Genomic DNA, 17291 nt, shown 5'->3' on the forward strand with positions numbered 1-17291 from the left:
TTAGGTATTATATTAACTAATCTCTATTACAGACAACCATTCTGGTTCTGTCTTCCTTAATCCTGTTCCTTTGACAAAAAGGAGTGTAATTATTTGTGTCTTCCACTGCTGTTTATGCAGTTCAGTTATATATAAAGAGGAAGTTGATTTAAAACAGTTGGTTCTACTCCACACTTTGAATAAACATAAGCTATAATGAATATAATACATTTCAAGATTGGAAAAGAATGCAGACATTTCAAAGCCCACAGATCTCTTATTCAATTCTTTGGTTTATACTTACTTTTAATGAGTATTTGTAAGACCTCGACATTACTTTTAGAGTAGGTGCAGTACCCACACACACTCTGCTCAATTTAATATTGGACTTCAAAGAAAACCAATCCTGAGTTCAAATACAAGCTGACAATTCCACTGAGCTTAACAGGACTGCAAGAATTTTATTTGAAAGCAGAAATCACCAACTAAATTTTAACTGAATTTAAACTGGAAGTATTGTTTTAACTACAGAAATGAATTTCACCATGTCTAGCTGCATTACTACCTGCATTTCCATAGTATTGATATCAGCCATTCAGAAATCCTTAATCCACAGGAAAAATAACAATGTGCTATTTCTGAAACACAAAAAAGAAGTGTGGGGAAAAAAATTAGAGGATTGCTAATTGGATTACAGAACACATTTTAGGCTTCTGTGAGAATGGTGCATAGACATAGTTTCAGTTTTGAGCATGAGTAATCCTATTGATTCATACAGAAGTATTCATATTCTTAAGATTTAGTATATACTTCCATAAATTGCTGAAAATAGAACACCAAAGATCTTAAGTGGAGAAGCAACATCCTCACTTCTAAGAAGGCAAAGTAGTCAGATGCATTTAAATAAACCTGTTCTCTTTTATTTGTTTCTACATGTGAATGTAGGGAAAACAAACTTTGAGAACCCCAACAGCCTCCTGAACATATCTGATTTCTTAAAAATGTACTTAGCTTGTTTGTTCATTCCCCCTAACAAATTTTCCAGGCATCTTAATACAAACTATATATCTATAAAGACACAGAACTATAGCCAATACTGATTAAAAAAAAAAAAAAAAAGAAAATATATTAAATTCAGAAAAACAAGTGTCACATAAGAATAAGCACAACTGGCTACAGGAATAGAACTGGAATATTATGTATAACTTGAACAAATCAATCAGAGATCATCTCTTACTGAAGGGTAAGGAAAAGATCACAGCTTAAATTAAAGATAGCTATTGGAAAAAGAGAAGCAGAGAGGCTGAAGTGAAATAATTTCATTCCACAGCAGTGAGCTGCTTGTGACTCGGAGACTCTCTGCAGTTCCTAGTGTAATCTTTTTTGTGCCTCAAGCTCCAGCAGGTCCCTGAGCCTTCACATTGCACTCTCCACTTCCCCACGTACATATGTCCTGCAAGTGTTTGTACAGCAACACAATACCAGCATTAGCCCAATACAAAAACATCCAAGTAGAACAGTGTTTAAATCTTATGCTGTATTAAGTTAAAATGTAATACAAGTAAATGTTTCAGTTAATAAAAAGTCTCTGTAATAACTGTTAATCATTTTGCATTAAGATAACATTTATCATAATAATATTCATTACAATGAACAAGTTGATTTGTTAATAATGCGGATGTCACATGCACTTCAACGGGATTCCTTTATTCACCAACACCACAGCCGTTATTTTAAAGTGCTTCCAAAAACATTAATGCACAATGTTAATCTGAAATCCATACCTTAGTTATTTTCACAAAGCAACTGGCAAGGTTTGTTTAGGAAATTTCATGCCAAGCTTCAGAAGTGTGCACTCTAACCTTCTTCAACACATAATTCAAGATAAACACTTTCTTCATGACAGACGTTTCAAGAGATGAAGGAGTGGAACAAAGGCAGAGAGTGACACGAAGCACAAGTTCTGCACCATTAAGATGAATGGACAGATTAGCTGGAAAATCCATAATGACACGTTGGGCTGGCTGAAGGGGTTCTGTTTATGTAATTACAGCTTTGTTGCTTAAACGATAGGAAGCTCTGAACAAGACCTTTACCTCAGTACCCCTGCACCAGCACTTCGGCAGTGCTTCAGTATCCCCGTCCATCAGTGCCAACCACTGCAATTCACCTGACATCTCATTAAAGGTTTTAAAGTGTCCCCTACTAGAGGACAAATGGTTCATTAGGCAAACTGTTATGGGCTAAATACAATCTTTATGCAAAACATGCCAAGCAACATGCAGGTATATTGCCAGCAAGGGCAAAATAAAAGTCAAACAACACACTCCCATCCAGCGCAGCCAGCTGCTCGACCCACGTCTCTGGCTTACCAACAGATTGCGAGACGTCTTGCTTGCTTTAAAAAGAGAGCTCTATCCAGCCTATCTTAGATGCAAAAACTGAGAGTGTAAGTCTGTGTGTGCTTCGCTCTAGAAAGAAAGATCAAAGCAACTTTGCATGCAAGAGAGCCCACTACAGTCAAGCCTGCCTTCTCAATTCACGTTTACAGCAACTTTAAAGACCACAATGCAGAGGTGAGCCATGAATTAAAACCTGACCAAGGTTTGTCTTTCAGTAGCGACTTACCATGTCCTAACTGGCATGACACACACTGACTTACTCAGAGATTACAGGAGGAAAATTATATATATGAGTTTGGCAAATCTGGCTCTCCTGGAATACTAGGATCAAGGAAAAGAAAAATAGCTTGAATTCATGCATGAGTGCTCTGCATTTCTCACTAGGAAATCCAGTGAAGGCTGCTCAGAAAAACTGAAATATTTTTCTGAAGTTAAGAATACCCTAGTCCAAGGTTTGCTGAGGACAGATTGATGCAGGAATGCTGTGTGTAGAATAAGCTGGAACTACTCACTGACTTTCCATGTTCTTCTTCTAAAAAGGTGAATAATATACTGACAGACATCATCCTATGAAACAGAACACCTGTCCTCAACCTAATGATTACCTCTGTTTCTATTTCACAGTCACATAATTTCCTTACAGCGAAACCAGCATTAGCTCATGATGAAAGGTAATATGTGCATAATATGTGCTGAAAATGATAGGAATGCTGGAGAAAATGCTTCAGAGCAACATTTATTGACTCTCATATTCCTCCAGTTGAATGTGATGATCATTTTGCCCTTTCTAGTCTTAAACTCCATGAATCCATAGAAAATGAGGAATGGAAAAAAAAATATCCCAAATATTAGCATTAATCGAAGTTGCAGTAACCATATAACACATTTTCAAGTCTGTTTCAAAAAGTCACTCCGGTGGCACAGCACAACTTCTGAACTCAGTAGTCATAGTTCCTGTAGATGATGTTGTTGTAAAGAACATTAGGTCATGAAGAGACAGCAATTGCAGCCACTCATGCCTAGGTTGATATATCAGCTACTTAAGGGAGTACACAGTAGTTCAAGAAATACTTCATGAGTAATTCTCCTGCACAACATGGGGAATTCAATACTCAGTCATATCACAGACCAGATCCAAACCAGAATATAAATAACTAAAGTTTTTCAAACTCCAGTCTCCAAAGAAAGTTTTCCTGAACTCCTATACAGCCTAAGCAGCACCAAAACTCACCAAGCACTTTGCTTTGGGTCTGAGGATGCTGTAGGTGCCCAAAAGTCAGTCTTTGTGTAAACCACAACTTCTTTGGTCCAAGCTATGCAGTGCTTTGGTTGAGCCTGACCTCTGACTAGCCTAGAAACTAGGCAGAGCAGCACCCCAATCACCCTAATAGTAGCTGTGCTCTGTACATAACTAACATGCACAAACAAAATTAGGTTTCTCTCAAAACACATTCGTAGTTGCTTTCTTTTTAAACCATAGCTGTCCCAGAAAAGTAGTATTGCTTCAAGATCCCAGCCAACTTTCCTCTGAAAGCCCAGTTTAACAGGAAGTGAAAGTCCTAAATCCAGTTCGCTTCTCAGCTGGAGGAGGTCCCAAGTGTAACTTCTGCTTTCCAAGAAGGTACCTGAATTCAGACAGTTGGACAGTCAGGGTGGTACAAGGTAAAAAGCAAGCAAAAAACATACCTTGCTCTGGCTGAGCAGTGAGGGAAGATCTAGGTTCTAATGCCTACCCTTAAGATTATTTTTATTTTTACTGCTACATAGGAAGTTCAAAAGCAGAGTCACAGCCCTATTACAGGTCTTTGGTTTTCTTTTTTTTTTTTTTTTAAATAAATTACAACACAAATTTAAACTCTTCAGCTATATCACACATCTTCTGAGCATGTGTTAGGATTCTGGGCAGGGAAACTTTGGTTGCTATAAAACCTCAACAGTCAAAGAAGCTGATAAATATAGCTTGCAATGTGCTTATACTGAAACAGTTTGTTCCAGTCATACGGGACTCTTGACTTGACATTCCAATTAAAAAAGAAGTGACAGAAAAAACATTTCAGAGCCATACTTTGGTATTAAGGCAAGGATGTGCAGAATTTTCTTTTTCTAAGATGAAGTAATTGGAATAACTGACATTTTAGCTACAGCAGTTCCTTATATTTCCTATACTTTCCTTTAATTTCTAGATTAAATTAGATAAAAACTTCCCAAATTCATGAAAGCAAACTCTTTGTCATTTCAATGACTACATAGTTCATTGTCTCCAGCATTAAGTTCATGGTATTTCCTGTTGGTGTTTTAAAAATGAAAAAAACCCATGAAATCTCAGAATTGTAAAAGATCAGCTCTTCTCACCAAAAAAAATAGCAACTCCTGAAAAGAGGTTGATAAAGCTCTGGTTTACGCATACCAATACCAAATTACTTCTCATAGCAAACTTTTCTGTAACTCTCTCTGTTTTTTTCTGATCAGAAAAATCCCTCCACTTTGTTGGTCAGGGTCTTGAGAAACAGGTATTTGGCCTGGCAAACAGTGGGCGGTGCAGTCCAGACTACAACCTGATCATCTGGACAGCTTAACAAAGCAGGCTACTTTCTCACCATCAAAGCGCATCCCACTGAAAGAGCTATCGATCCTCGGGGACTTGCCCGGAGCGCCAGTTGCTTTCCCGGTGTCAAATCCTGCAAAGGAAGGAATGCATTCCCTCTAAGGGGAGCCTGCCAGCGCTGAGTTAGCATTTGCACTCAGACCAAAGCAGCTGGGGAAGGGAATCAGTCTTTCAAGAATACAGAAAAGTTGGCTAGGAGTTCTCCCAGTAAAGGACTGGCAGAGATGAAAAAATCCCCTCGCGCTGCGTAGCAAAGGAAATGGCACATTAAAATGCCCATGTGAAATACAGATAACTGAAAATCCTGGGGGCAGTATTGCTTTTAGTTGCTTGAGTAAATTCTTTTGCTCTATTAACAATCAAAACTCATTTAAAAAGCAAAAAGTAGGTATCAACTACTTAAAATCCATCTATTATTATAAACGTTGAGTTCTCTGACCTCGTTCTGATTGTTGCCAGGTAGGCCAGGCCAGAAACAACATGCGATTTCCTTTTCCCAGTTCAAAGGAATCTGAGTTAACAGTCTGCAAAAGGTGCAGCAGGAAGAATCTCATGCTTGAACGTCTTGCACTTAAAGATGCAGTTTAAATTTGCTGCTGTTACAAAAAAAAAAAGGAGCTGTAAGGCATATATTCAATATTCAATGAATCTGGCCAAGCATTCAACGGTGCCAGGTTCTATCGTGACAGCCCTCCAGTTCCCAGGCCGCTTGTGCAGCAGACCGAGGAAGAGGCTGGCTTGTTAAACTTTCCATTAGGTTACGAACAATCTGCTCTCCAAATCACATGGGTACTCTAAATGATGCCATCAATTCAGTTCTCTGTGTATTTATTTGCTTTTAATTAGGGGAGTCTCCCATATACCATTGCTATAAGAACTTATTGAAAAGAAAGCAATAATAGTGCTAATTCTCCTTAGTTTGTCATTGACACCATTTAAGAGTTAATGTAAATGACAGCCATCTACTTTTATATGATTTTGTACTGATGTACATGAATGCAAATGTTTCAGGTTAAAGATAAACAGGCTTTTAAAGACACTATAAATATTTTTTTGAAAGCATATGATGCTGAGCATTTAATTCTACTCCTCCCCACCCCCCCAAATCTATTATTCCCATTCAAGGAGATAGGAATTTATACAAACTTTTCAACAAATTGTTTTCATCATCTTTTCTCTCAATGAGCAACTGTACCCACAGCAACATCTATGTTCAGTTCTGCCCCTGAGAGGCAATGTCCATTACTTGCTGAATTTAGTTACAAAAGTACTTTTTATCTATACCACCTACCCAATACCACTGGACTGCATACAGTTGGGGGTTTTGTCCTATCTTTCACAGTCACTCCCTTACAGGACCAAATTGTGAGAATGCTACTAAGGACAAGACATGTGGTTTAACCATCTGCTGTAGCTACTGCTGACCTCTTTACCTTTTCTTTATTACCAGAAGCACAGTACCACCAAATGGCTAGAAAAATCAATCAGAAGAATGCCAGCAGGTAGACAGTGCCATCAAACACCTTTTTAGACCGTACTATAGAACACAGCTTAGTGTAAATCACCCTTCGGATGTGTTTAAAATTTACTTTTTTACAGGAACTATTCTCTGCATGTCTGGATGAGGCCCTCTAAAATGCCTTAAAAATCTAATAAGGAGCCAGGAATTCTTGTGGTTTCATTCCAGTTCTGCTACTGACTTGTTGTGTGGTCTTGGAAAAGGCACTTATCCTTTCTCTGGGTTTTATTTCTCACATATGGTGATATTAATATGCAGTAAAAACTAAGGCCATATCGTATGTGAAGCTGAGAAAACAAGTTGACATACACAGCAAAAAAAACCCCCAAACCCTCAACTATATTCATCATCATAAATGCCATTTTAAGCACCAAGATTATTGCTTCTTGGCAGATGAAAACATTACTGTGAAAAACACAGGGCATGAGAACAAAACCCAATAGCTACTATATGTTATTCACCTATGCGCACATTCTTACGCAGTGGTATCTTGACATGCACTTTCTTGCCTTTCCCATCCAGGAAAAGCGTACACCACTACAATTTACCTTGGAGTAAGTGACGCATTGCAAGACAATGCCTCATTCAGCCCATAGTATCTTTTCCAAACGCCATTCATAATCTTAAATCCCACTGCCTAGCACCTTCCTCTAAGAGGCAGTACTCTGAATAAGGAATAGCAGGTTGTGTTTCACTATCATTACGGTCAGCAGACTGACAGAGTTACCCCCAGGGCCAGCAAAGATTTTCTGACCTTGTGAAGACAAGTTTGCAGCATTCACTTGGAAAGTATACATGCACCAACTCTAATTCCTGATCTCTGCATTTTACTGTAGATAGTACTAATTTAAACTATTAGTCAGAGTCATACGTCTATTTTTCAATATTAATAAAACTCAGTACAACATACTGACATCATGTCTCAGTTTCGCACTCTCGACTTTGAAAAAATGTGATGTGTTCTGGAGAGCCAGTACAGTAAGTGTCCTAAAGATTTAGGGACAAGAAACATCATATACATGCAATGTACTATTAATTTCTGAGAATGCCTTAAAGAGCATGAGTAATGCATTACAGGACCGAGGCTCAGCAGAATGGCTTCTGAACCCTACTGAAGCCTACCAGATGCTGCTGAGCAAAGGGCTCTGGGGTCCCCTCTGAAAGATAATTCCTTTCCAAACAAGAAGAGCCTTGCAGACCTTCTCCAGGGGAAAAAGATTTTTTTTGCCACACTGCCAAATAATTAGACTTCAAAAAATTTCCCACTTTGTTCTGGAGATGAAATGGATGCATTTAAAAGGAAAACAAGAAGGAGACTCAGCCTCAAACCGTCGAGTAGCTGCACAGCTGGATTCTCCAGTGTCAGCCCCAGATATAACCAGGGCCAAAGCTGAGTCAGGGAAAGATGGGCTACTGAATGCTCCAGGAGGTGTCAGTTCTCCTCTAGGCTACATAAACCTTTCCAACTGAAGTTTTGTTTTGGGTTAGTTAAATTAGGATTTTTGCAATAAAAAGTTTCTTTATTGGATCCACTGAGAGCACCTTCTGAAGCTCTGGAGAAAAGTCTTCTACCGGATCTTCCAAATGAGAGAGCAGGCAGAAAGTTATGAAAACCATGCAGGGAATCATCACAGCATTTAGATACATATTACATAAAAAGAAAATTATTTCCTAGGTACTCCACTACAGCAAAATTGACACAGAGGGCTTGATTTAAAGCATGCCCGTTGTACAGAGGAGTCTCTTTAACCTGCAAAGGTCAGGGATGGTCTCTCAGCTCATTAGAATAAACTGCAACACAAGCCTCAGGGAAAAAGCTTCTCTTTTTTTCCCATTGGAAACTCTTTCATGCATAGATAACTAGCTATTTTTATAGAAATTGTGAAAAATAATCCTATCTGAGATGTCATAATTTACCTTAAGGTCCATGAAGCCTAGAACAGCAGTGTAACAAATTTTTAAGGTATCAAGAAGGACAAACTGTATTTCACACTGGCAGTACTGAAGAGATCGATTTTATTCTGCCTAAAGCCCCCACACACACACGCACTTCCCTGGAAAGCCAGCTGGGCAAAAGGACTCATTTTATTATAATTTCCAAAAGAATAATAGCATTCACACTTAATTTCAGAGAAAATATAAAATGACAGGATTTGATTATTACTTAGAGGATTTTGCAGCCATTAGAAACCTCTCCATTAAAGCACAAATATGAAAGAAAACGTTTTCTGATGCTTTTAGGGAAGTTTGTCACCAAAGATGTGTTACTATGCCCAAGAGAGTTCATAGCATCTGTAATGATTAGTTCTCAAGGGAAAATGTGCCCCATTTTCACATGATATTCATATTCATTATCTCTCTGTTTTGAAAAAACACCCAAAGAACAATTTTATCATTAACTAATGTTTCAATGATGATAATGTTGCAGTTTTAATACAAAGGAAACACGTCCATGCATTTAAACATTTAGATTTAAATGTTTCCAGAGTTGGGGTATGTGCATTTGGTCTATTTCTTCTGCAGCTAAAACATCTGTTTGGGAAAGACACAGCACCCTAACACCTGCTGTTCAAAGCAATGCCCTGGGATTTCATTAGTATTCTCAGTCCTTGTTGCAGAGATAGGACAGCACAACAGTACATTTAATTTTGCCTGAGAGGAACAGACCTTAAGGTTCCAGGCCTTTTTATTTTACAAATACTCTCCAAATATCAGCATCTTCCCTAAAGAAATCTGTGAGAGAAGTAGATATAAATATCACTGTGCACCTGATGCAGACGCTATGTGACCTGTTCCAAGGTCTTACAAGTGTGAAAAACAGTAGGAAAATTTAAACTACACCTTTGGCAGTCCTCTCATGAAAAAGCAGGTGGTTGTGACCAATGCAAAGAGTAAAACAGGTTCCAAGGGATGCTTCATTTATTGCCAAAATTAGTGACCTGCATGTATGTCATGAACCGCCTGTATTGGCTTGAGGTTCCATGTCACTAGAAAGTATGAACAACAAAAAAGTATTTTTGTAAAACTATGTATGTATGTCTGGGCGCCTCTGCTTTAAAAATGTCATTATGCACTTAAATTTATTGTCTATTGCATCATGCAGTGGAATAGAACAGTGCAATAGATTTTGGTTTGGTTTGTTTTTTTCTTTTTAAACAGTCAAATAAGCCTTTTGTTTACAGAAGGATGAGAAATTGAGATATCAATTTAAATTATAAGGGATACCTGTGATCACTGTCCAAATTACAGTCTAAACCCATTATTTCTCACATTTAATTTCTGGCTTCAGAAAAAGAGCTGTAATGTACAACAAATGCAGTCACCTTGCTGCCTCATGAATGCACCGCGACTGAAAGGTTAAAGTTTGATGACACCCTGTAGAGGCTGTAACACATGATAAAACTTAATAAAACGAAGTCTATGACAAGGCCACTTTATTTTGAGTGAGTGCTTTAGATGACAAAGGTTCATTTCACCCTCCTTGATAGTTTATATTGCAGCTGAGCTTTCTCAGCATTAAATCTCTGGCTGGAGACATTCACTGGGCAAACTTGTTTCATTCAGAAATGGCACAAAGAAAGAGCCTGTACCTTTTCTGGCAGAACTGACCTAACACAATGCATTTGCCACCCTCCTACACTCACACCCCACTTTGTTCTGAGATTTCTACACTTTAGCTACCAGCACTCCTTCCCCCCCGCTTTCCAATAGGACAAAGTTAAGTTTCACAAACAGCGAAGTGTGTTAATTCAAACAAAACACAGGACAGCACTTCTTTAGGCAGTAAAGTCCTGTCTGCATATTTTAGCTGTTGCATAATTGTTACCTTTAGCTCATAAACTTCAAGGTCAGTTCAAGGTCAAGAGTAGGTGTTTAGTGCATGAAACTCAGAAATGCTGCTATAAGATGCATACTTTATAAACCACAATATTTTGTTCTCATTTCGGTTTGTGTGTTGTTTTTGGGGTTTTTTTTTCCTTACTATCTGGTAGTTTTTAATCTGCCTTCATAAGATGTACATTTAAACATTACTTTTAAGCTGAAAGTACCATTTATACACTTGGAATGCAGACTAACATATTTCTATACTCCGGATTTGACTATTTCCCCTCTAACATCCACATAAAATGTTGCGAGTTTGTTTGCTGAAGAGCAGAACCCAGCCACTAAAACAAGGCAGTATTTATTGAGAGCTGGTATCAAACATTTGAAGAAATTTATGCAAGAGACAGAACTTCAGCTACACAGATTGTTACTAATAGTTCTCTCATATTGAAATCCATGATAAAGTTTACACTTAAGTCAATTAAATACAATTGAATTTATATTGCTCTGGCTCACTTCTACATGTTAACTATATCACAGAACTAGCAGTAACTGCTAGGGTAACTTTTCCTCTTTTACGTTACGGGTATTTTACTTCACGCAGGACAGAAGCACACTGTATAATGTTAAGAAAAACGTATGAAGATAATTAGAAGAATACTAAAAAAGTGCAAGGGAGTTCACAAACTAAATAATTACTTAAATCTTTGCTGACCTGAGCCTTCACACAACGGTAGTTCAGAGTGGTGACTGGTTTTGCGCTCCCTCCTGTCTGCATGCTCTCGATACCCAAGATACAGCAAATAATGTCATCAATTTCCTTCAATTACATTACAAAGGATTGATTTGCACCCAGGGAATAAAAGGTTGCAACGGTAGCTTTTGCATCACTCAGCAACAGAATCCAGCATTTACAACGTGACTCAGGAGCACACGGGAGGAGGGAAACAGTCATTTACTTAGCGTTCTTTAATTCTTTGTGGTATAATGAGAGTATATCATGACTTATGGCTAAATAGCACATATATTTTTCTCAGGAGAAAAGCCTTTCATAACCTGCTCATTTCTGTGGCACTCAGGAGTTATGAGATCCAAGTCCACTCGTAAGCGTGGTATCCTGCTGAAAGCGGTTTGATAGCCCTTCGATTAAAAATAGTTCTATGTGCTGCTATGTTTTCAAAACATGGGTTAAAATGCTAAACCACCAGAGTTTAAAAAAAGTAAGCTTTAATGATGGTGCACAAAATTAGTTACTTGTTTTTTAAAATAGGTTCATTTATTGTTAATTACACATTCTTTTCCTGATTTGATTACATAAAGAGTTGGTTTGCAACACAATAGCATATGAAGGTCAGTACAGCTTCAGGAGAAACCCTATATGCTGTGACAAATCCAATAACCATCAGGGTATTTGGTTCATAGAAATAAAGCATTTCTTAAAATATTTTGCTGATTTGCTAAGGTATTGGGAGACATTTTGCTGAATGCGTAGCATGACATTCCCAGAAGGAGATATATTTTATAGTGAAGTTGTCAGCAAATTTGCTCATGGGATAAAAGGTTGGTGCTTATGAAGCAAAGGGTGTATGAACAGGTTGCGGGGATTGGGGTGCTAAGACTAGAAGAGGAAGGTGGAAAAGAGTAGAAGGATGACACTGCTTTCTCACCCTCTGCTTCTACTTATACAGAGAGGAAAAAACAGTGAAAAGTAAGATTTTTCCTCATTTGCTGGACTAAACAGAAAACATAAACATTCACAAATTGTAATATCTTTAGTTTTCAAAAACAAGTAAGGCATCAAGGAAATGGTTAATGCTGTATTTCAAAACTGAAACGGATATGATTTGTGGTAGGGAGGGTAACATCTCCTTCCCCTGAGGACTGCCCAAAGCAGCACACACACACACACACACCCCCCTCAAAGTGCTGTGCCAGTATAGCAGGACACACTAAAAGCCCCCTCCATCATCCACTGCATATCCCTGCTTCACGCTCCCCTCCTTGAAACATCATGGTCAATAGCTATTAAGTTCAACATGTAAATTATGAAATACATTTCTGAGTAGTACAGACGACAGTATGTTTAAACCTCAAACTAAAAAAGTAGGAATAAATACCATATAAGATGGAAAAAGAGTAATGTACTCCAGGAAACAGTTTCAACTCCATGTAAAAGTTTGCCATTGCAGTTGTAAGGAAGACTTCTGGCTCCCTCTAGGGGTTTCTACCTGCCCCTTTACAAAACGTATTTTTTTAACATACTCTATAAAGTATTTCTTTCTCTTACCTCCTGGTAAGCGAGAAGAACTATGTGATTCTGATATAACTAGACATGCCAATAATACATTTTACAATTTTGGGGAAGAGATGCTTTTATTTGTCTCTGTGTGGAAAAGGTAACAGGTATAATAAGCCCTGCTTTTCTTGACCCTAAGAGCAAAAACTCCACGTGCATTTGTTCTTGAATTGCCACAATCTCCTAATTGTTTGTGAGAAAATATTTCAAACCAAAGCAATTATGTACATATCTTTATAGTTAATAACTCACAGCCAAACTCTGATGTGAACCATCACTAATTATTTTTTCTTCAAGTACAATCATCTGTCATATTTACACACTTCATCACTTCTAGGTTTTGTTCTTACTATTATCCTGAATAGTGTTAAAACACCTTTTTTTTTTTTCCTAAAAATTTAAAATTACAGCCTATTTTGTGTTTGGAATCTATCAGACAACATCAAGCAAAGGGATGAACGACATTGTTGTAAATCCTATTCTAAAGATTGTTACCTAGTTACATCTCAGCTGGAGCTTACACACTGCTAGTACACAAGGAATGAGCTCACCACTTCAAATTCAGCCAAACAGTAACTCAAGAAAAAATAGCAAGAAAGAGAAGCAATAGAATTGCTGTTTGTAATCTGTTACAAAACACTTCTGCTCTCTACGCATGTGCAAAACAAGGTAACAAGGCCTAAAAATCAGTGTGCCTCTTTCCATTGCCTTTACTAGGCTGTAGATCAAGCAGGTCATCCATATTTTGCCTCTTACAGAATGCAGATAAGGCAGGGCAACAATGCATAATTTAAAGAACCTCTGAAGATGTGTTATTAGGCCCTTTTTAACAATTACAGCCAGGTCTTGGAAATGTCATTTGCCTGAAGAGTGTTTGTGGATCAAGCCTGGCCCATTTGTACGAATCCCTTGCAGAGCCGATCACTTCAGTTCTGGGTGCTGAGCATGCTTTGCATCAGCAGACAGGTGGGAGGCTAGGAAGTAATTCCAGCACAAGTTTAAAACAGAACTAAGCAAACCCAGCATCAAGCCCAAGGAAGCTACCACATGCAATAAGAATAAAACCAACTCCAGGTATCGGTAATCCCGTCCAAATGTATTGCCTCAATGTCTGTAACTTGCTTAATTCAAACCGAATCAAAAGTTTGGAAGCCTGTTCAGGGAAACACAGCCTCACCTCTCAAACTGCGGCACAAAGCAAGTCAAGAAGCAGCACGGCAACAACAAAGCTATTGCATGCGTGCCCGCTGCTCTTAGGGGGATTAGTGGGGGGTCAGGCTCCCATGGCCACACCTGCAAAGCTCAGCACTGACATTAGCTAATATCCTGCATAAATCATATTCCTTCTGTTTTAAAAGCAAATAAATAGCTGTGCATGTGTCCTTTGACCTTCATTGCTGGGAAACCTATGCAGTTTATCTTTATGGCAATAGACTATGCTGAGCTAACCACTGCTGGCAGGGCGTCTCTCTACTGTTTTAAGTAGAAATTAAATTGAAAGTGGCTATACCCATAAAGATATATTTTTCTAAATCCTTAAGAAGTGGAAGGGACTTCAAGAAGTGTGAAATAAGGAAATTTTTAAAAATATAGTAGACCGTATATATGGACTATACGGAGAGAACTACAGTAAGAAACCCCTCATAAGACATTTATGGTGTAATATGAAAAAAGAAAAAGTCCAAACCATAAGTCCGATTCAGGAAGCGTATGAGCTTTTGATCTTATTTCATAATACAAGGACAGAGATGAATGAATTTTTGCTTGCCACAGCTTCTATAGTCCACTTAACATTTCATTTAATTTCAGGCTCAGATCCCCATTACAGGTTCAGTCTATATGCAAAACACTACAAAAACAGTTATTTATTCTTTACCAGAAACTTGCAAATACCAAATATATAGACATGATTGCATAATAATCTTATTTTTAATATGTGGAATAATATTAACCAAGACAGATCTGTTACTAGAATTATTGTTATTTACCAGACCTTAAAAATGGCAATAGGTTCTTAAATAGCTTCTCTCCTTAGAGGGTATTGTTAAGAAGTTAAGAAACACTTAATGAGGGGGAGTATAGAACAAAGATATCATATTGAAATAGCCTGTTTTCTTTGAACTCTAATTTTACAATAGATCCTGTAAGTCAGTATCTTGTGAACCAGGCATCTAGAAAAATAGTTCATTGGGTTGGGAGGAGTGGTGGGTTGGGGGTGGTGGGGATGGCATTTTTTGCTTTTTCAAGAAACCACACAAAAATTGGGCGTATGCACACAAAAAACCTATTCTATTATTTTTCTGTTATTTGTACTGTAGTGTACTGTACTGACATGGTGTAGTGCCCCAGCTAATTGTAGAATCTTTTTACGACATCTAAGAGATTTTAAACAACCTCAGTTACCAAGAGATTCTGAGAATCTAGCCAGGAAGGAACAAAAAAACAAAACAAAACAAAAAAAAAATCCATTAACTGGAATAATCAACTCTACTGATGTGTAATAAACACGTAAGACGTTTTGATGAAAGTGTGTTTCTCACATAGCCAGAATATTTATGGCAATATAATATAAATAATAGAAAATATTTAATACATTATATTAAGTAGCAGAAAAAAATTATTTGATAATTAGAAATAAAACTAAAAGGCTGCTTTAAAAGTTTAATTCTAGCTTCTTTTCAAACTGACAAAACTCTCATTTATTATTTCTACATAATGATGCCATAAAAATTAGAGATTGAATATGCTATGTAATTACATAAACAAAAGTGCATGAACTGCACAAAGTACCACCAAGGTGAGTGCAACATTACTGAAATTAATTTCAAAACCAATGCATTTGCATGTCCATACTAACCAATGAGAATTCAGTTTTCTTACAGAAATACAGCTGTGAAACAAGACTGGAATAAAATATATCCAGGTTTCTTTTGTGCATGGGATTTAATTCCACTTTGAAGTTTAGTAATCCACATTCTATTCCAGGACTATCAAAGCTCCCTTGCACAATACCTTGGTTTACAGCAGTAGCAGACAGTGTATGGCTTATAGGAAGGGACCAGATCCTCTCTGCAAGCAGAACAAACCTTAGCGTTATGCAGAATCCTGAGATTTGGTAGGAAGAGGTAAAATGAGTTGTCTGAGATCCTACCGGACAAGAGCATTCTTGGGAATGCAAATGCAACTTCTGGATTTAAACACAAGGCTGTGTTTTTTCTATTTCACTAGATAAATAAACAGTATATGTAAAATATGACCTCTTGTTACATCACTAAAACCTACTTTGCTCAGTCAAAATCAACTTAATGTCACAGGCTTCCTTCTTTCTACTTTTCTTCTTTTCCTCTACATAATTTCCTCTAAATTAGATAGATTGAAAGCAAAGACTTGATACAACAATCTGGTTTAACACAATGAAAAGCACAAGGATATCAGATAACCTGAAAATCTCAAGCTAGCTTCAGGCATGAGTGGGTTTTAATCAGAATTTGGCAACTGAAATGTATTTGCAGCAGTCTATATGAATCAACTCAGTCGGTGTTTTTACTGATAAAAATGAAAAGAGCAATAGACACGCGAAAGGTTCTCTAAGGCAAAAGTAGTGGGACTGAGCACTGAATTTTTCCCAATACTCTTATTTGAAGATAAACCTGACGGAATTCCCTCACCCTGGTTTTATAGAAAAATTTAAAAGAAAAGGAAAGAAAACAAAACACAACCGAACAAAAAATCCCAACACCACTATTTTTAGCAGGAGTTTCGTGTTTAGATCTTAGTTTGCTAAGTCCATTCTCATATAAGCTAAATTCAAGTAACTAATAAACTAACCTAGAAGATGAGCAGAAAATCTGAGATGACTTCTTGTCCATAAGTATGAATCAATTTTAATTCAGTACTGTTTAGGGATACAGTTTATATGAGCTCACTTGTTTTTGATGGATACAGCCTTCTGTTTGTTCAGCTGTAGAAAAGAGGAATGCAGCCCAGGCTGATGGTGAAAAGGAGTAAACAAAACTCCATAAACTGAAGCTTACAGAATTTATGACACCCACTTTAGATATAAACTTGAAAAAAAAGAAAAAATTAAGAGGCATTACAACTCCTGAACTGAGATGCAAAGCCAACAAATAATCATCAATACAAAAAGAGAATAGAAGGAAGTAAAAAAACAAAAGAACCCCCAAACCCCACCCAAAACCTACCAGAAACACTACAGATTGTGTACCGCATTTTTTCGTCTTCAGAATTTAATTAGCCCAAAAAGAATATTCCCATCCCTCTCTGCCACACACATTGTCTGTGCATTCACATAGATATGTATTTGGCAAACATGATAAGCTTAAACTAAAATAAACACTAACTCCAAAGTATTTCACATTTTTTTCTAAGTAGTAGAGATACTCATTTGGACCGCTTTGAGAAAACTGTATCTTTCTTCTGCCTGGCCTAACACACTGAAGTACTTAAATAAAGCCTCATGTGTTTCAGTTAGTTACCCCCATCACTTAACCATTCTGACCCATTTGGACCTGCTGTTTCCTCCCTTGTTCCAAAAGGCTCTGCAGCACTACCAGGGACACAAATCTGGAAAAGAGACTGGGGAGCTGCAAGCTGGGGTTTGTTCTCACCACGGCTGCAGTACTAATGATGATAATACACAGAAGG

At 37.5% G+C, this 17291-nt stretch overlaps 1 protein-coding gene across 2 annotated transcripts in view; it reads right to left on the reverse strand.

Moving 5' to 3' along the window:
* Positions 1–544: 544 nt before the first annotated feature.
* LOC115338876 (collagen alpha-1(I) chain-like) overlaps positions 545–17291 on the reverse strand; it is a 143443-nt gene continuing 126696 nt past the window's right edge. The window contains exon 3 of one of the 2 annotated variants that reach the window (XM_030007872.1): positions 545–617. In XM_030007872.1, the coding sequence (XP_029863732.1) occupies positions 575–617 (43 nt within the window). In that variant the 3' untranslated portion in view covers positions 545–574. Of the gene's footprint in view, positions 618–9412; positions 9493–17291 lie in introns of those variants that run through there. The other variant, XM_030007873.1, reaches the window with a different exon arrangement.

Source organism: Aquila chrysaetos, chromosome 3, assembly GCF_900496995.4.
Source record: "Aquila chrysaetos chrysaetos chromosome 3, bAquChr1.4, whole genome shotgun sequence".
NCBI lineage: Eukaryota > Metazoa > Chordata > Aves > Accipitriformes > Accipitridae > Aquila > Aquila chrysaetos.